Here is a 20,462-nt window from a genome sequence, read left to right on the forward strand (position 1 = left end):
ACCAGGCATATGAACAAGGTTGTTGAGCTTAGTAGTTTTGTGTAATTATTGAGTTGAACACTTGAGTTCATCTATATATTTGAGAAAACTCATTGTTAGTATGGTTGGATGAGTTGTGTGAGTGTAGAAAATGAGCTTGCAAAAGAGCTTCCAAGTTGCATGTTTCTCTAGTGCAAAATTTCTAAAGCAATTTGCAGTTGTAGCAGTAATGAGTTGAAGTATGTTTCAACCATGAAATTATGCAGTGAATGAGTTGTTGATGTGTGGATTGGAGTAGAGTTTGAGGAAACTGTTTTTTAGGTGGTGTGGAGATTTTGTGTGAAGTTTTTTTATTGCAACTTGTGTTGCAAATTTATCATTCGATTGAGCTTTGATACTATGTTGTTGCAGTGCTCATGTTGAGCAAGTTTTAAGAGTCCAGTTTGAAAATAGATGAAAGGAAACTGGGATGGAGGAAGTGAAGGCATAGAGGCTTTGAGTATACAGTGATTGGCGGATTCAGTAGATGGACATGATTTTTCCATCCAATGGTGGTTGGATAGTTTAGTAAAAACTGACGAGGCTCATTGGCCATGATAGTACCATCAGATCGGAGTATGTAGAGTTGAATGTTTAGTTCAGGAGTAACTGAGTGAGATCGTTGATTGTGGTGGCTTTTAGTGGATAGTAGTTTGTAGATTTGTGAGAGAAACAGTTTCATGTCTGATAGTGCCAGCGTACTGAAAGAAGTCGAGTCTTCCGACTCATCGGAGTGAGTTGATCCATGTATAATTTGTTCAATAATTAATAAAAGAATTTAGCAGCGCAACAACAGCAGGGTGGTTTTTTGTCCGGGATGGGTTTTCCTCTAGAAACACTTGTGTCTTTTGTGTTGATTGTTTTTATGGTTGCATGTTTGTATTTGGTGCTAGGATCTATGGTTTTGTATTTTAGTTTGTGCATGGTATAAAAGATTAAGTAATTGTGAAAAATGTTTAAAATGTCACACTAGAGATTCACCCTACCCCCCTCCTCAATGGTGAACTAGTTTCCAACAATGTTTTGATGATATGGGGCCACTCTCACCCACCATGTGGGTGAAAGGTGGCTCCTAAACCTAAGGAAATCGAGAAAACAGCTTTAAAGATTATGAATTATGAAAAAAATTTAGTAGATAGAATAGACTTTGAAAACGTAACATATCCTTCTAAGACTAGGGAGGGGTGTCATATTATGAATTTTTTTAGTAGATAGCATAGACTTCGAAAACGTAACAAATCCTTCTGAGAATGGGGAGGGTTGCCATTTTTGCAAAAATTACATGGAAAAGTCATAGGACAGGCTGGGGCATTATTATGCTACTGAAGCTGATGATGGAAAGACTCCCACAATGGCTTGCAGAACTTTTGAATTGTTGATGTGCATCAACAGGTTATTTCACGATAAATTAGAACAGATAATATGCTTCAAGTTTTCATAGTTTATATGCTTTCTTCTTGGAAATTTGTTCGAGGAGACTAGAAATCCTTTAGTCTTGTCTCCCTAGTTGCATTGCTAGTCCAAACATACCCCACAGCTTCTTGGATCATCAAATTGATATGCTTAGATCTCCGCAAAAACCCCACATAAAGCAAGCTAAACATAGTATATATGCATACACATAGTTGTTAAAGATCTTTTGCGGCTCTTCCAACTAAAATCACCAGTAATCCCCACATGAACATGCTCCATCTCCAAAATGATGGAACCGTTGTGAATCTCTCACAATAATCTCACGTCCAACAATAGTGGAAATGGCCTTGATTGCACTGTGACAATCACCACAAACACGGATGTTCTTGGTAATCCTGATGGGTAACCCAGGGCCTGTGTTAATTAGCCCAAACGCAAGGGCCAGCCTTTCACTGTGACCACACAGGATATTTTCCTTCTCAGACTCCTCCACGTTTTGTAGCACAAATTTTGTAGCAGGCACATAGCCAACGTCCTTCATCTTCCCAGCAAGGCTCCGCAGCATTGCATAAATTTCCTCAGCCTGTGGATGTGATTTGTCTCCAACACGAAATACACAAACTTTACCCTTATACTCAATCCAGCTGCATCCTGCCCGTGGCTTTATACCCTTATCCTCCATCATCCTTCTGACAGATTCAACATCATTCCACCTTCCAGCAGCCGCATAGATGTTTGACAGCAGAATGTAATTTCCAGTATTTTCAGGCTCTATCTCAAAAAGATGTCCTGCAACACGTTCTGCGAGCTCTATATTGTAGTGAATTCTGCATGCACCCAGCAGCGCTCCCCACACGGCAGCATTTGGTTTTACTGGCATATTTTGGATGAAATTTTCTGCATCTTCTAGGCGTCCAGCACGACCAAGAAGATCAACCATGCATGCATAGTGCTCTAATCTGGGTGTAATATGATAATCCTTACTCATGGAGTCAAAATGTTGCCACCCTTCCACTACTAGGCCTGCATGGCTACACGCAGACAAAAGAACAACAAACGTGACATCATTTGGTTTCAAGCCTTGCTCTCGCATTTGGTAATAGCATCTAAGTGCTTTTTCACCCTGCCCATTCATCCCATATCCTGCTATCATTGCAGTCCAGGATATTACATCTCTCTCAGATTTTTGATCAAACACCTGGCAAGCCACCTCTATATATCCACATTTCGCATACATGTCTATCAGAGAACTACACACAAATACATTGGATTCAATTTTATTTCTGATAATGTAACTATGAATCTCCTTGCCCCGTTTCAAAGATGCTAAATCACCACATGCGGGTAGAATGCTGGCAATGGTAACTGGATTGGGTTTCATACCATTGTGATGCATACAACGAAAGAGTTTCAAGGCCTCATTAGCATACCCATTCTGAGAATATGCGGTAACCATTGAACTCCACACCACCACATCTCTTTCAGAGATTCTGTCAAACACTTGTCTTGCAGCCTCTATTCTTCCAAACCGTGCATACATAGTTACAAGGACACTTCCTATAAATCCATTAAATTCTAGATCAGCTTTTATAATGTGACCATGAACTTCCATACCCCATTTCAGAGCTGCAATTTCAATACATGCTGTGAGAATACTCACAAGGGTAACGGAGTTGGGTTGGATGCCATTCCAGCTCATTTGATGAAAGAGCTCCATAGCCTCTTCAGCTTCCCCGCTCTGAGCATAACCCAATATAACTGTATTCCATGACGCCACGTTTCGTTCAGGCATTTCGTCAAACGCTTGGCGTGCATCCTCTAGTTTACCACATTTAACATACATATCTATGAGAGCGGTACCTACAAAAACATTTGGATTAACCCCACTTTTGATTATGTCTACATGTATTTCCTTACCCTGATTCAGAGCTGATAAACCAGAACAAGCCTTGAGCACAGAGGAAAACGTGAAATTGTCCGCAAATATCCCTTCCCTTCTCGTTTGAAAATAAAATGCCATAGCCTCCTCATACAGCCCATTTTTTACGTACCCATTGATCATGGCAGTCCACAAGAAGACATTTCGTTTAGACATATTGTCAAACACTTGGCGTGCATCCCAAAGATTCCCGCACGCCGCATACATGGTTACGAGCTTTGTCGACAAAAAAACGTTTTGGTGAAGTCCGGCCATGAGAATGCGACGATGGACTTGCTTGCCTTCTCCAAGAGCATTCATGGCGGAACACAAATCAAGAAGACAAGCGTATATTTCCAGCTGTCCTCGACCATTAATACTTTGGTGATCTATATGGTGAGTCAGACTGAGAGCGTCCTTCAATCTGCCCTCGTTGCAGAGAGTGGTAACTTGTGCAACCAACTCAAAGCGGCATTTCATACCCTGCACTCGTTGCTGCAAGGATTCTTCCGTTGTACTTTTACACCTAACATGAAAACAAAAATTCATCTGTTGCGTTTTGTTTCTGTCCCTATGAGTGCCATGAACACCAAACACCAGTTGTGGTTGCAGTGCCACAGTTTCGGTTCCCATGACAACAAACAATGCAGTTTCAACAAACTCTGTTAAAGATTGCCATGAATCGTAATCTTTAATCAGCGTTCCGTCTTGAGATATTGAAATGAAATGAAATGAAATAAAATAAAAGGAATTCTAACGTTAGCAATACATATTTACATGGTATGTAAAGTCTAAATTTTTTTCGCTAAGGCAAGAGCGGATTCTTCTATTCAATTAAAGAAAAAGGAAATAGCCTACAAAAAGTGACCGCGGTGGTGAGGCCCACCAATATGACAGGCCTACCCCAAATCAAGGTCTCAAAACAACAAAGCGAACCCAAGGACTCGAACCCAACAAATCAAACAAGTAGTGCAAAAATTGACCGTTGGATCTTGTGATGAAGATCTAGCGGATGAAAAACATATCAGATGGCCAACAAGCACACCTGTTAACAAATAAAACGAACCCGATGAACCCAATAGACCATAATCTATAATCCTATCGGGTTCGTTTTTAACTTATCCTTCGATCACTTTAACCACCCGAAATCCACCGTTTGCGTGCAATCCCGGAGAAGTCATGCGAATAGCTCGAAACATAACCACTGTTGCGGACCCACCAACATGCACATAAAATCCTGGCCGTAGATTAGCCTCGCTAGATCCAACGGTTAAGGATCATATCGCGCGAACTAAAAGCGTCAATAGTTAGCGCGCGATGAAGGCGGTAATTCCTCCCCGCCCTTAGCCACGTGTCGCATGGTGAGTGGAATCGCTCCCAATTGAGAAAAACCGCTTCCGGCTTGATGAGCATGCGATATACCAGAAACCACTTCAAGGGCCGTAAAGCTATTTACAGGAATAAAAGCTGGGGTTTTGCGTTCACCGAGAAAATCTAGGCTCCGGCGCAAGGGCCAAAGGGAGATGAAGATCCCTCCATCCAGCCGTCCCCCTGAGACATCTGGTTTGCCGTTACCTGAGTTAATGAGGCCGACATAGACCTGCATCCTAAAAAGGATCTCACTTATGTCAAAACACTTCATAAAGAAACCAGATCAACTAGACCCCATCTCTGTGGCTCTGTGTAAGCAAATTTTATCTCTTGATTTTTCCTGATGCTGTTGTCAGTCGCTAAGGGCCCTGGATGAGCATCCCTCCTTCAACCTGTCATCTGTTATCTCCTCCCACTAGCAGCATAAATCGATATGCTTGTTTCGAACCCCCTCATTGGCCAGCCAGTCCGCAACTTTGTTGGCTTCCCTACGAACATGCACCAACTTGAGGGTTCTCAGCATTCTTAGGTGCGCTTGGATTCTTTGGTAGACTTGCAGAAGCCTCCAGTGTTCTGAGATTTTCTCAGGAGCAGCGCCAACATTTATCCTCTTCACTGAGTTAATGACTAATTCTGAATCTGCCTCAATGATGACATTTTGAATGTTGTACTTGAGCAGTATTTCCAGGCATAATTCCATCGCCATGAGCTCAGCCATATTGTTGGTTGCTTTGCCTAGATAGCTGTGGAAGATGACTTGTATGTTTCCTTCCATGTCCCTCAAGACCCCTCCATAACCAGCTTCTCTCAAATTCCCTTTTGAAGCCCCGTCTATGTTGAATTTTAAAAAGCCATGAGAAGGGGGTTGCCAAGAAGACTTTTCTGTTGAGGTTTTCTTAATAATCTGCATAGAACCCTGAGGGTGAATAACCCTAAGCTCTAACTTCTCCAAAATTCTGGCCTCTCTTTGTCCAATGGGTTTACCTGTAGCTGCACCTCCCAGGATATGAACAGTTTCTTTGATTTGTTTAAGGACTAGCTTGAGGATGTTTCTCACTGGACTCGCTTTCTCCTTGAAAATCCTGTTGTTGCGCTCCTTCCAAACATTCCAGATTAGGAATCCTGGGGTCAGCATCCAGGCGGAGTTTATGATCTCATTATCCGAGAAAATTTTCCTCCAATTCTTCAAAGTAGTGATGATGTCATTAACATCTTTGTCTGTCTGCTCAAAGACTTCTCCAACCCAATTCCAAAGTGTTGTGGTGAAAGTGCATCTATTCAGGAGATGATTTGTAGTTTCTTCCTGTTGGTTACATAAGTGACATCTTGAGGGGCCAACAAAGCCTCTTTTTCTAAGATTATCCCATGTCAGAATCTTGCCCTGGTGAACCAGCCACTTGAACAATTTGACTTTCATCCAATGAGGATTTTCCCAGATTTCTTTCCACGTCTTATCTGTGTTTGAAAGGTTCAACCCTGCATCTATCCTTTTGGCCTTCTTGAGGTTGAAGAGACTTGCCTTGTTCTTTCCCCATCTCAGTTGATCATTCAAGTTTGAGTTTAAGATTTGTCTCTTGTCTAAAATACCTTTAAGGACTATAGCTTGAGTATGCAGCATGCCCATTCTTCTGTAATTTGGAAGTTTCCATGTTCTCCATTTCCCATTGTTCCTTGATTGGTCCCAGTAGTCACTTACCCACCTTAATCCTTTGTTGATGGTATCAGTGTGAATGTCTACTAATTCTTCATTTCAGAAATTGTCCTCCTGTTGCCAATTATCCTGCCAAAACCAAGCCAAGTTTTCATTTCTGATCTCCCAGAAACTGTGATTTTGGACTAGGGCCCTGTTCTCCCATGCCCTATTCCAAATTGCAGAACCTTTTACTTGTCCTAGCATTTTGATTAGATTCTTCTCCTGCCATTCGCTAGCATATTTTTGCTTCCAAAGTTTTGCCCAGGGGGCTTGTATTTCTTCTAGCCATCTCCACCAGATTTTGGTACCAAGAACTCTATTAAGAATTCCTGGGTCATGAAGACCCAAGCCACCATGGGACTTAGGTTTGCACACTCTGTCCCATGCCACTAGGGCCCATTTCTTCTTTTCTTCACCTTCCCCCAGAGAAAGTCTCTCTAAATGTCTCTTATATTAGTAACTACATTGGTTGGTGCTAGAATGGCAGATAGCATATAGATAGGGATACTTTGGAGGACAGCCTTAACGAGAATCAGTGTCCCTGCTAGATTTAGTGCTCTATTTGTCCATTTGTTGATCTTGTATTTTAGATTATTAAGTACATGCTCCCAGATATCTTTGTGAAGCAGTTTGTCAGTGAGAGGAACTCCCAGGTACTTCGTAGGCAGTGACTCCCTTTGAAAGCCCAAAATTCTGCAAAGATTTCTTTGTATTGAAATATCCATATTGAAAAAGAAAATCTTAGATTTAGTAAGACTTACCTCTGAGCCAACTGCCCTAGCAAACTCAGAATCTGTTTGAATGCTTTGGCTTCCTTGACAGTGGGTGTGCCTTGAAGCATGGTATCATCCACAAATTGTTGATGTGTCACCGTGTCCCCACCTTGAGTGAGTCTCAGACCTTGAATTCTCCCTTCCTCCTTAGCAGCTCTGATAGCTCTCCCTAACCCTTCCATCATTAGAATGAAAAGGAAAGGAGAAAGAGGATCTCCTTGCCTGAGACCCCTAGAAGGCTTGAAAGTTCTTGAAGGAGAGCCATTGAGAAGAATTGAACAGCTGGCGGTGGTAACTAGCGCCATAACCCATTTAATCCAATTGTGATCAAAGCCATAGGCTTTTAATATTGCTCTTATGTACGACCAGCTAAGCTTGTCATAGGCCTTTGCTATGTCCAGCTGCATAATCATTCCTACCTATTTGTTGGTAATGAGTGAATGAACCATTTCATGAGCTTGAATTATATTATCTAAAATTTGTCTTCCTTCCACATAGCCCGTTTGCTCCTCTGACACTAGGGTTGGGAGGAGAGGTTTGAGACAGTTGGCAATGACTTTGGATATAATTTTGTATATCACATTGCATAATGCTATAGGTCTAAATCTGTCTGGAGAGGTGGCTTTTTTTTCTGTTTGGGGATTAAAGCTATGAAAGATTCGTTGAGTGCCTTTAAGACTGTCTTAAATCTTTGAGAGTCTTCCACTACCTCCAGGATGCCCTGTTTCACTATCCTCCAACAAGCTTTGAAAAAATCTACATTAAAGCCATCCAGGCCTGGTGCTTTCCCATTTTGCATCTTTTTCACGGCTTCCTCTATTTCTTCCTCTGTTACTGGTCTGTTGAGGTTGAAATTATCTTCTCTAGTAATCAATTTAGGGATGTACTAAGTAAATCTTTTCGTGGACTAGTATCTGTCTTCCGAGGTTTCCTCAGTAATTTTCTGAAAATGCTGGAGAACCTTCTCCATCTCTTCATGAGTGTTTCTATCTATTCCATGTTGGTCTGTAAGTTTCACAATTCTATTGTTGTTTCTGTGAGCTATGGTGGATTTGTGGAAGAATTTGGCGTTTCTCTCCCCTTCTTTAATCCATTGTACTCTGGATTTCTGTCTCCAGAATATTTCCTCTTGAAGACAATTGTTGTCCCACTCCTGCTGGAGTGACTATGCGTTCTCTTTCCTTTCTTCTGTATAGCCTTCAGTGATAAGAATCTGGTTTATTTCCTTTAGTTTCTTTTCCACATCTTCCTTAGCTTTGAAGATGTTACCAAATTCTTTTTTATTCCACTCTTTGAGTCTGCCTTTAATGTGTTTGAGCCTGTTGTGTAGAAGGAACATTTTTGTACCTTGAAGGTGAAGCTCTTCCTTCCACCATTCTTCAATGTTTTTGAGGAAATCTGAATGTGTGAGCCAAGCATTCTCAAATCTGAAGGGGGTGTTCCTTGGTTTGCCAAAGAGGGAAGCTTCAAATTGGATAGGTGAGTGATATGAACCGCCAAAAGGTAGAATGAGTGCAGTAAAGTTGCCTCCCCTGAGAAGAAGTTCCTTTGAAACAATAAATCTGTCTAGTTTTGAGGCTACTTGGGTAGGTCCCCCTCTCTTGTTATTCCAAGTGGAGATTCCATTGCTTGTTTCCATATCAACTAATTTCATATTGGTGATGAAGTTCTGGAAGGCAACTGAGTCTTTACCAAGTGTTATAGTTCCTCCTTTCTTCTCCATGAGTGATTTTGTTATGTTAAAATCGCCTCCAAGTATCCAGGGTAGAGCTGGGTATCTCTTCTTCATATCCTCTAGTGTTGTGAGGAGTCGAAGTTTGTCCTCCATTGGCTGCGGACCATAGACATTGGTGATCATGTAGCATTCTCTGTCAACCACCGGTTGGAAAATCAGTGAAAGGTGATGTCTGGACGCCTCCACATCAATCACGCCAAATTTATATGGATCCCATAGAGTGAGAATGCCACCAACAGATTTATTTGCCTTAACTTCAAGGTATTCATATCTATTTAACCATTTGCTATGTTTTTCACGGATCCTCTCCACAGAGCATTTTGTTTCCTATATGAATACTATGTCAGGTTTTTCCTCTTTGATCCTTTTACCTAGATTCCTCTGTTTTCTTCTGCTCCCTAGTCCTCTAATGTTCCAGGTTGTGATTTTCATTGAGGTGGGGTTTTAAAGGAGTAACTGGAAAGGTCTTTCATCCTTCCTGAGTCAATCATGAGTTTTCCACACTCCAGTAATAGTTCTTTCTGTCTTTTTCTTCCCCTCCTCTTGCCTGGATTCTTTGTTAGTTTTCTTGTTATTAATCCTATTGAGGAAGACCCTTTGTTTTCTTGGTTGTCATGTCCTCTTTTGACTCCTGTAGCTGTTTGGTGTGACTTGTTAAGGAATATCTGCTGGACCTTGTCCACATCCTCATGAGGGATGGAGTTTATTCCCAAGTTCCCTCCCTATTCTAGAAACTTTTCCAGCTCTAGGTTTTCCCTTTCTAGGATCTCCTGTAAGTCTTGATCCTCTGTGCCACTTTCACTTTGAGACATTTCCTAGTCTTTTTCTATTTCCATGGTACTCAAAGGATCCATTGTGTGTTCGTTCTGTTCTTCCTTTCCCTCTTGCTGTCTTCTTCTCTGTACTCTCTTGATCCCCTCCATCTGCCTCTTTTTCTCCTAAGATCTCAAACTTCTTGTAACTTTTTGTTTTATCATTCCCAATAGGGTTCTTTTGTGTTTTCCTCCCCCCTCCTTTTCCTCTTCCTTCTACTTTGGTAAAACCTGTCTGGTCTTTCCCTTTGCTAGTATTTAGGTTTTCATCCCTTCTATTAAGTGGACAGTCTCTGGATAGGTGCCCATGCTCATGGCACTTGTGACATCTGAACGAGATATGTTCATAGTCAACTGTTTGAACCCATTCCTCGTCATAGATTTCTAGGATGACCTCATTTGGAAGGGCTCCTGATAGGTCCATCTCCATACATATACGAGCATAGAATGTATATTTTCCCCGTAGAGTTGCCTCTGAGATTTTTAAGAAATGACCTAATTTATTTCCTATAGCTTTTAAAGACTCTGGCATCCAATAATCTAAAGGTAAGGAGTATAGTCTAATCCATACCGGTACCGAAGTGAAGGTTTCTCGTTCTGGCACGAAGTTCATTGTCCATAGCTGCATATAGAGACTAGCAGCTACAAAGAAGTGTGGCCCTCCTTCAAAAATCTTGTCTCTGTCTTCCATGTTCGTAAACACCACAGTAAAAAAACTTTTGGATCCAAGATGTATATTTAACTCCCCCTTTGGTTTCCAGTTGTATTTTATCCAGGTGTACAACGCTTTCTCTGATGGCCAAATTCCCATAAATTTGCATATGATGGCATAGTTTGCCATGTGATCCCTGTGCGCTTGCAGAGCTGGATCATTCAGAATAACCCAAGGTTTAGTTATGGTTTTAGGTTTACAGGGCCCCATCTTGGCTCTATTCTCTGATCCCTGACCTCTGTCTTCCTCTTTTTCCTCTTGACATTCTTCTTCGTGGGCCCCTTGATCTGCATGGGTTTTGTTGCCTTCCGCCTTCTGAGTTTTAGTGTTTTTTGTCTTGTTCTCCAAGGGTTGTGTAGGTTTGTTCTTTTTCCCTCCTCTTCCTCTGTTTGCTACCATATTACTGTAGGAGGGAGTGGAGCTCCCTCCTCCTTGTGTCTCCATGGGTGCCTGTTGCCCTCCTTCCCTCGCTTAGTGAAACCCTAGCACCAGAGTTCCACTGTCCGTTCCCGCATGGCCTTCATCCTGGTTTTAAGCATGATATGGTTTGGGGATTCATACATAAAGTCTAATTCAATTCGGTATATATTTTATTATTTTAGAAAAAATTGTACTTTGGAGTAGAATTTTTTTTTAAATAATAAAATATATACAAAATTGAATTATACTTTATATATATAGGAATTTTTTTTTGTTATTTAAAATATATATTTTTAATGCATAAATGAATTTAGCCTCTTAAAAATTTTCTTGGGACACTTGAATTTTATAGATTAAAGAACATAAAGTTAACTTTTCTAAAAATTCTACCTAATTTTCGTTAAAATTAACTAGAGAAAACTTCAAGCCTATATATATGTATATATTAGTGGCATCATCTTTTCATAAACATGAAAAATTATAAAAAATTCAAACTCAGAGAGTAGAATATGTATCATATTCTAAACATCTTTTGTTTGGTTTTCAATATAAAAAATAGATAATTGATTAGGTTTAAGTTGAAATTACTCTTATATTTTTTTAGGTTATTACCAATATCCTACAAGTTAATATTTAAGAGAAAATTTACGATTTAGAAAGAACTTAGGTGTTTCACTTAGGGACATCTATCTTCTTAGCTTTATCATAATAAACCAACATGTCATTTTATGAAATAAAACTAAGCACAATAGGATTACAAACAATTTTCCCAAGTACTTGAGCTAAACCCACTTTTGTAAACTTTAACATTTAAATATATTATGAAATAGGTAACTGGAGATGGATTGATGAGTAGACCAAGCTAGGCCATCCCATGAACTCTCAGGACATTTGGGAAATATGTTTACATCCAATCCCAGATTTAGCATTACCTCTTTCACCCCATATCCTCCAATCACTGCATTGAACTATAATTCTTTCCTTGTTCTTCTCCATTGCACCCGATTTAGGGGTAAAACAACTACCTCTGTGCATGATCCCAACACCCATGCAAGTATCTCCTTAACACTGGCAACAGTTTGATAAATCATCCTCTAGAATTTGTATGAATACCTTTGACCATATCATTGAGTGTAGGGAGTCCCTTATCCCATAAATAGGGGTCTTATACACCACTGGGCGGTAACCTTAAAATTCGATTAGTATTATTATAAAAATTAATTAATATAGAATTATATATAATTTTACAAATATAAATATAATTATGAAGTAATTTTATATTAAATTCAATAATGAAATATTAACAAATTAATAATACTAATAATATTTAAACGTAATTAGGAGAATTTATTTGGTACTGTTATTTATTATTTCTCTTTGTTGTTTGTCATCAATGAATTTGATATAACGTTGTTGGTACCAAGGGAAGCCGAGTTTTGGAAGTTCTAAAGACATAAGAGTTTCAACAAAGGACATTATGTTAGGAAAGAGAAGAATATTGTGTAAGTGACACCATATGTTAGAACTCAACAAGCTACCATGAGTTGAAGACTTTTATGAAATATCACATAGACTTGTCTTCTATATTTGACCTACAAGGGTGCTAGTGTGTTCCCCATGGGAGAAGCCTATAAAAGGCAATCGAGAGATGCATATATATGTAAGAGGAGAAATAGTTGAGAGCACCCTGAATATTGGAATAGTCCTGGTAGATTATTAATACATGTAATGAACAATGCCTTTGGTCCTATCTTGAAAATATCATGCGTATTTGATAAATGAATGAAAAATCGTTCCAATTCTAAATTCTCTAAGTTCAATGTATCTAGATGAACGCATTCTTTAATTGTTTAGAGTATTCTTTAATGCATCTTTAATGAATCTTTGTGTGAATGTTTAGGAACTTCATGTCTAGTCTCTCTACCAATATTGCCTCCTTGGCCTAATATTGTGATCATCAGGTTTTTAATTCATGTCAATATCATGAGTGAGACCTTCTCTAGCCTTTGGAGATTGAAAGTGTCCATGCTTAGAAAGGTTTTGATTGCTAAGGAAATTGAACTCTTGATCTGATCCTTGCACCAACATATGATTACATAGTTGTGACCTGAAAGATTAAGATCTTTGTGGAGGGAATGCACTAGAAACCTTCATGAGAGGAGATTTAGGATTGGTTTGAAGAGAAAGCAAACAAATTTGCATGACATGGGACTAGAAACTTGAGGATCAACCTTGAAAAGTGGAAGTAAAGTTATCTTTACACCAATATTCATGAAATTTTTCACAAAGTTTCCCTATCTATTGCGAGAGTGGTTGAGACAATATGCGACCATTAATTTGTCAGTAAGGTTTTAAGAACTAGTAGTCTAGAGGCAAGATATACTTGATAGGATAAAGAACCTTGAAAAAAAACATAGTTATCGATCAAATAGGAACTATTACCTCAAAACGGGTTCTCGAGACTGTATCATCAACTGCCATTCCCGGAAACAACGCCAAAATGTATTGTTGTTTTAATCAATCCTAATTGACCGAGACTACAACATTTAATTATTAACCCAGGGTAGGTCTTGTTGTTTCAATGGAGTTCGCACTGTTTGTGTCGATACACTACAACCAAGAATGAAAAAAATGGAAAGAACAGTAAAAGATGTCGCTAAATCAAATTGTTGAATCAAACATTCATGTAGAAATAAAAACACTCCACAGAATTGAAATCACACTTCGCAACTACCAAAGTAAGTGCGCGTCACACAGTGACTAATATCTACTCCAACTGGTTACTACCATTTTGTTGATTAACTCAGTGTAGCGACATAATATAAATTGGAACAACAACGGATGTAATTCACAATTCGTACAGCAAACCGTAATAACATGAAAGTAATTAACAAATCAAATGAAGAGAAATAACAGCGTCACCATAGTGATTACTATTAAAAATAATTCAGAGTTATAGAAGTACAATACTCTTCTATATGTCGTCCATGTACATAGGAAATCGAGTTTGTTTTATAGTTATTACATGCCTAAAATTAGAAACAGATCAGTCATGAGAATCTCACGATTCTCATGCTGATCAAAAATAAAAGTAGTTACAACCTATTTCTAAATACAAATATACATTAGTTAGAATTGCACCCCTTGGGTTTGTTGCTTCCAAAATAAACAATTCCTAATGTCGATAGCTGTTATGTGGAATAGTACCCATACTTGCCAGCTCCGGTGCAACAACATCCTACGAGTGAATAGCAGTTCGGGATGTTACGACAATCATTGGCGACAACACCCTTGGTGTAACAACGGACCTTTGTATCAGTGCATAGTGTAACAACATCTTGTAACAACATTCAATGTGTAACAACAACTTGTAACAACATACAGGGTGTAACAACGAACTGCTCTACCCTGCTCTATAATTGATCAGCGTTGCCTGTTTACTCCATAGCCTTGTTCTCGCGAGCAACCCCTGAAAAGGAGAAGAGCTTCCAAAATACTCCTCCAATGCTCACCCCAGTTAGCCACAAAAAGGAATAAAGTATCGTATTATTCAGTAAAATACGGCAAAATAACATGACAGTAGAATAGGTTATAAAAGTGAGAAAAAGGGTGATTAATCATGTAAAGTTCATAGGCCTAGAGGATAATAAGATCAAAATTGGGGAAAGAAGGTGCAGAAAATAGGTAAAAAGTCACACCCAACACCTTGACCTTATGATATCTGGTAATTATGTTGTGATCATGATTATGTTGATGTTATATGTATACAAGTATGTATGTGTGTATGTCGCGTCTGATAGGGTCACCATGGATCATGGTTGTTTAATGTTAATGTTTATATGTATATATGTGTGTATGTATGTCATTGTCTAACAGGATCATGATTTTTTTATGCTAATGTTTATGTATATGTATCTATGTCACTGTCCGACAAGGTTTTCAGGTATCAGTCTTGTGGAGGAATAATTGTTTATGCAGGTGAATGGCATGAAGAGGTTCCTGGTCTTATGAGGAATCAAGTGGGAAGAGTAGCCTTGACAAATTTATGAAATCAGTATCATGTGGATATGAGTTTATACTATGTGTTTATACTATGTTTATGTTTATGTTATGGATAGGATATGTTGAGGGATACATCAGCGGAATGAAAGCAATGTGCTTTGCAACATGTTGGGACAAGCATGGATAAAACACTAGAAGTAAGGTTGCTTAGTAGAGCATTGTGGTTTTGGCTGTGTAGTGCTATTGTTGTGCATATGTTGTGCATATTGTATATTCAACAATTGTACATATGGTGTTGTGTGCCTATTTTATATATGGTGTTGTGTGTGTATTTTATATGCAATGTTGGGTATAGATGGTGTTATGTACATGTTCGATATGTGGTGTTGTGTACATATTGTATTGTGCGCATGATGGATATGCGGTGTTGTGTGCATGTTGGATATGCAGTGTTGTATACATATGGTGCTATGTACATGTTGTATATGCAGTGCTATGTACATACAGTGTTGTGTGCATGGTGTACATGTGGTGCTATGTACCAAGGAAAATTTTAAGAACCACCCTAAATTTATATGTATAATAAATGGGTGAATCCCCATGATACATAGGAAAAATGGGAGGCAATTTTATCAATAATATAATATGTATATATAATTTTTTTGGTGAATCTCTCACCAGATTATATTATCTTGTAAAGTCATGGTGAATCTTTCACTGAATTATAAAATCTTGTAAGATCTTGGCAAATCTTTCACTGAATAATAAAACATTGTGAAGTCTTGGCAAATGTTTTGTTAAAGTATGAAACCATATATGATAATAGGAAAACATATTCATTAAACTGTAATATACTAACATACATGTTTGGAAAAAAGAAACATAATTTTCTCTTCCTACAAACAATGTTGCAAGTTTCAGTGGTTGTGTTTGTCAAGGTTCTTACTGTACACTCTTTCATATCCTTCTATTAGTTTTGATAATATTCCACAACAAAGTTCTTGTAGGTGTTGATCTTGACCACCAGTTTTGTCAAGGTAGGAGAGATTAATCTTTTCTCTACCACTTTTGTCAAGCTACCAAATGTCTTTCTTATTCCATAGACTCCAATTGCGAGATAAAAAAAAAAAACACATCAAGTTTGATTACTCCAACACGCCAACAAGTAGCAAGCCCCAACTATATAATATAATTAAATAGTAGGTATCCCAAAGGCTTGAAGGGGATCTAATGGAAAGAAGTGACCGTTGTCAGAAGTCTTCCAATCAATATATAAATATATAAATGTAGATTTATTATTATTTTAATTGGAAATCTTCAATTAAATGATAAAATTTAATTACGTCTCTCCCAATCTCAAATGCTTATTAGGATAATTCACTACCTTCATACGTCTTTCATTTTTAAACAATGTTGTAACGTGTGGATTAATTTCCTTTTTGTGCACAATCTTCGGCTTTTACAACAATATGATGCAGTGTCCAAACCCCTACAGATCATTACGACAAACTAACAATAACGGAGAAGATGAAAGGTTGTACAAACCAACATATTTTTCAAACAACTAATCCAACATCAGTACCTTAACTTTTTCATGAAGATATCATATTGAGAACGTTTGAAAAATCATGGGAAATCTAGGCAGCGACTATCTCTCTTCTTTTTCATGAAGATATCATATTGAGAACGTTTGAAAAATCGTGGGAAATCTGGGCAGCGACTATCTCTCTTCTGCGAGGGTGATGCAGAAAGAGTGATAATATTTCACTGTTTGAATTTTTTTTTTGTTAAATCAGAAAAACCAATATTAATGGAGATATTGGTATTTTTTACTAAATTTTGTGAAGTGACTAAATGTAGCTTTAACCATTCACCTTAAGATGTTTTCTACAATATAATTTCCTAAGTCTATTTAATAGCTTCATTATCATAAAAATCAACCTATATCCATCTTAACTCCACATCTACCACTTTTAGAGGGATGAAATCTATTTATCCCTCCTAGCACTTGGTAGACCCGGAATTAAGATGGATCTAAGCTAATAGAATTTCCCCTTTAAATAGTCTATGCTCACATGAATACCATGGTATTACCATGGGTCAATACCACGGGTTATCATAAACCTTGGAGGTTAAAAACTAATATTAGTAATTTATAAAAATTAATAAAATTAATATTTTTTTTTAACCAAGTTAAAATGTTTAAGTGACATTAAATTACAAGATCCATTTTTACTCTTGATCTACCAAGCCCCGAGAGGGATCAAATATTTTTTTCACTTTATGCTAGTTTGCATATCACGATATTTGATCCCTCTCTGCCCTTAGTAGATCTAGAGTAAAGATGAATCTATGTTGGTTTAATTCCCCCCCTTTAAATAGGCTACATTCCACGTGAATACAATGGGTCAATACTGGTGCAGGGATACCCCCGCACATACCCACAGTATGCATAAATATGCATCCACACTTCTGTCCCAGGTATTTAACTCTTTAATGGAGTCAAAAATTCAAACCATATATGGTTAAGGCCCTTTTTCACCATATATAACCTTTACCTTCCTTAACCTTCGTTACATAAGGTTTTAACACATAAAACCCTTTATCGACGCTTTATTTCCATTCTTCACAGAAATATACCCAAACACGCATAAACTTACCTTTCTCTGCTTTTATACGGACTTTTGCATAGTCCCCAAGGTTAAACCTCATCGCAATCGGTTATCGCTCTTCATGGGTCACATATGCCTCATCACCCCTTTATTCCCAATACGCGACTATCGGAACGCATATATATATATATATATATATATATATATATATATATATATATATATATATATATATATATATATATATCTATATATATATATCTATATATATATATATATATATATATATATATATATATATATATATATATATATATATATATATATATATATATATATATATATATGATTTCATTAAAACTCCGCTCCGAAACCCTTTATTCGGATTTCAAATCCTATGCACCCGCATATAATAAATCATCGGATCTACCTTCTTCCTCTGCGCTCTCTGAACTCTACTTCCCCGATCGCCGACTAGCGCTTTATCGCTATCGGCGCATCGGCATTCCCATTGACCGCCAACCCTAACTCCTCAGATTGCGATTTAGTGATCTAATCATGACCGTCAATCTGATTCATGATCCGACGGTTGAGATTTATTCACGCGATCGCATTTCACTAACCCTCCAGGCCAGATCCTTTCACTTCAAAGCGCCGATCTTACGGACCCGATATGGTATAAAACCTTGCCTATAAATGCTTCAAATCTAGAACTCGTTTCTGACTAAGTTTTCACTCGTTTTTTTAGTGTAAATCGAGTTTTCCACTTGCAGCCCAAAATTACATGATTAACTCTGCCGATGCGATATTCTATCTACTCTTTAGCGACGTCATCTGGACCGTTGATCCTCGAGATCTAACGGTTGCTGAGCGTCGAACTTCACTTCTATGTTCTTCCTTTTTCACTTAGTTTTTGCGCTAGACTTCAATTCTTCTGTGGTTTGCTCCTCTTCGGCCTTCTTGCTATTTTATTGCGTGAATCCTCCTGAGCTTTACTCCTTTGTGAATCTCACTTCGCTTCCACCTCAGAGCTTCACTCTTTTCCCCAATTTGATTCAAGGATCCTTTTACGATTCCTCTGAATCAACTCCATTCCTCTGTGTCCTTCAGAATTCTGCCTGCAACCTGTTGCAGAGCCTACAAATTCACAAGTAATTCATACATGAAATACTTCTTTAGCATACTGACATAGTCAGGAAATAAACTTTGTATATATATGTAAAAACAAAGATTACATTCGAGACTTCTCTGTCTCGCACAGGCCTGATTTTCAACTATCAGTGACCTCCCTCTTTTTGACTCTACCCGTAGGCTTACATATATGCCAGGAATTATGTTGAACTATCCTGGTTAGACTCCTATATCTACTGAACCAACTCCTAAATCCTTTGTCCATTATGTCCACTTCTAATTAATTCCTAAAGTCTCTCTCTTGTCCCTCGAATCATGGAATGTTTAAAGAGTTACATTTGATTTTGAATTCTTTTGTTATTACTCCCACTCATGTCCTCATTTATTCAAGAGCACTTACAATTTCCTCCCATTATCTACTCAAATCACTAAAAGGCCTAAATTACATTAACTTGAGACTTAGGAAAACTACTTCCTAAAAATACATGACCCCCCTATGTCTACTCAATTACAATGATTTTCCTTGTGCTCAATGCTCCTGCATTAGACTCCCAAAGTAGAAAATATTCATGATCTCCTGATCATGTGTCTTCTGGTCTTTGTCTTCCTGGATCCCACACTTTGTTCTGTAACTGTCCACATGCTTTGTTCCCTTGTTGTTGTTGTACTTCTATTGTCTTTTGCTCCATCTTCTTCTTCTTGTCAATCAGATTCAAGTTCTGATTGATATTTCTTCCTGTTGCTATCATTTTCCTCCATTTGGACTGCTTCATCATCAGCTCCCACATTTCTTCAATCTCTATCTCCAGTACATCTTTGGACTGGTTCATATTCTGCTTCATATTTCTGCCTCCTTCTCTTTGCTTCAGGTTGTTGTTGTTGTCCACTAGTTCTTCAATCTACTATTGGTTACTTTCTCTTTATAGTTGCTGGTTTATTTTACTTACTTCATATTTTGCCTTGGTTGCGTTGCTGACTATTATGCTGACTTTTTCTTTGCTTGCTCCAACTTTTGGTTTTCTTGTTGCCTCCCTATCATCCTTACCCTCTTGCACTAAATCATGACTATTCAACACTCTCTCTAGCAATTTAACATCCCTGCTCCATGGATTGAATTCTTCCATAGAATCTCCTTCTTTCATCTTTAAGTGGCTTAGCTGTTCCAAATATCCTCCAGCATTTGCAACAAAACCTGCACTTATAAAACACTTGTTAAAATTAAAAACACAAGGTTGTTGTGCCTTGTTTTCCTTCGGCAACAATTCAGTTTGTTGCACTGTTTATTTCTCCTCTGTCAGCGCATCAGTATGTTGTTTTGAATTCTTAAAAGAACTCATGAGACTGTCCATTGGTCTCTCTTCTATACCATCTGCCCTAATGATGTCTTCCTTCTCTTGTTCATTGTAGTGAACTCCTTCCTTTGTAGCGTCAGTCTGTTGAACTTTCATATACATCTCCTTTCTCTTGTAACTGTCATTCATGACAATTCTTTTGTTTTCCTTATTCATCAATCTATCTTGAACATCTATTCTCTGTTTTTCCAACTCCCTTCTTTGAAAATCTAATTTTCTATATAACTCAAAAATTTAATTGGAGAAGATTTTGGAAATTTCACACAGTTCTCCATACCTTCCTTTGTTATGGATAGATCATTAGATGTCCTTTCTCCCTTTGCTAAGTCTTTTACATAGACTTCTTTCTTCTTAACATCCTTCAGTAGATGTCCTTCTTCTTCACTGACTGTCTTAACAGCTTTCATGGCTATTTCCACTGTGCCTATCATCATGGTGAATTTATGATCCTTTACTATGTTTTCAGCTAACATAGTTTCTTCTTCTTCAGTACATTTTGC

The 20,462-nt window shown here is 38.1% G+C and overlaps 1 protein-coding gene across 1 annotated transcript; it reads right to left on the reverse strand.

The window, feature by feature from the left end:
• Nucleotides 1–1,678: 1,678 nt before the first annotated feature.
• Nucleotides 1,679–20,091, reverse strand: LOC149239760 (pentatricopeptide repeat-containing protein At3g12770-like). The gene is made up of 4 exons (XM_089369963.1): nucleotides 19,977–20,091; nucleotides 19,558–19,802; nucleotides 4,772–4,949; nucleotides 1,679–4,011 (listed from the first exon to the last, which is right to left on the reverse strand). Exons 1-4 carry the CDS (start codon nucleotides 20,089–20,091, stop codon nucleotides 1,679–1,681), a joined length of 2,871 nt encoding a protein of 956 aa, XP_089226089.1.
• Nucleotides 20,092–20,462: the final 371 nt, after the last annotated feature.

The sequence above is a fragment of the Pinus tabuliformis genome, chromosome 8 (genome assembly GCF_031772625.1).
Source record: "Pinus tabuliformis cultivar Carrire ecotype Pingquan chromosome 8, CPIR1, whole genome shotgun sequence".
Taxonomy (NCBI): domain Eukaryota; kingdom Viridiplantae; phylum Streptophyta; class Pinopsida; order Pinales; family Pinaceae; genus Pinus; species Pinus tabuliformis.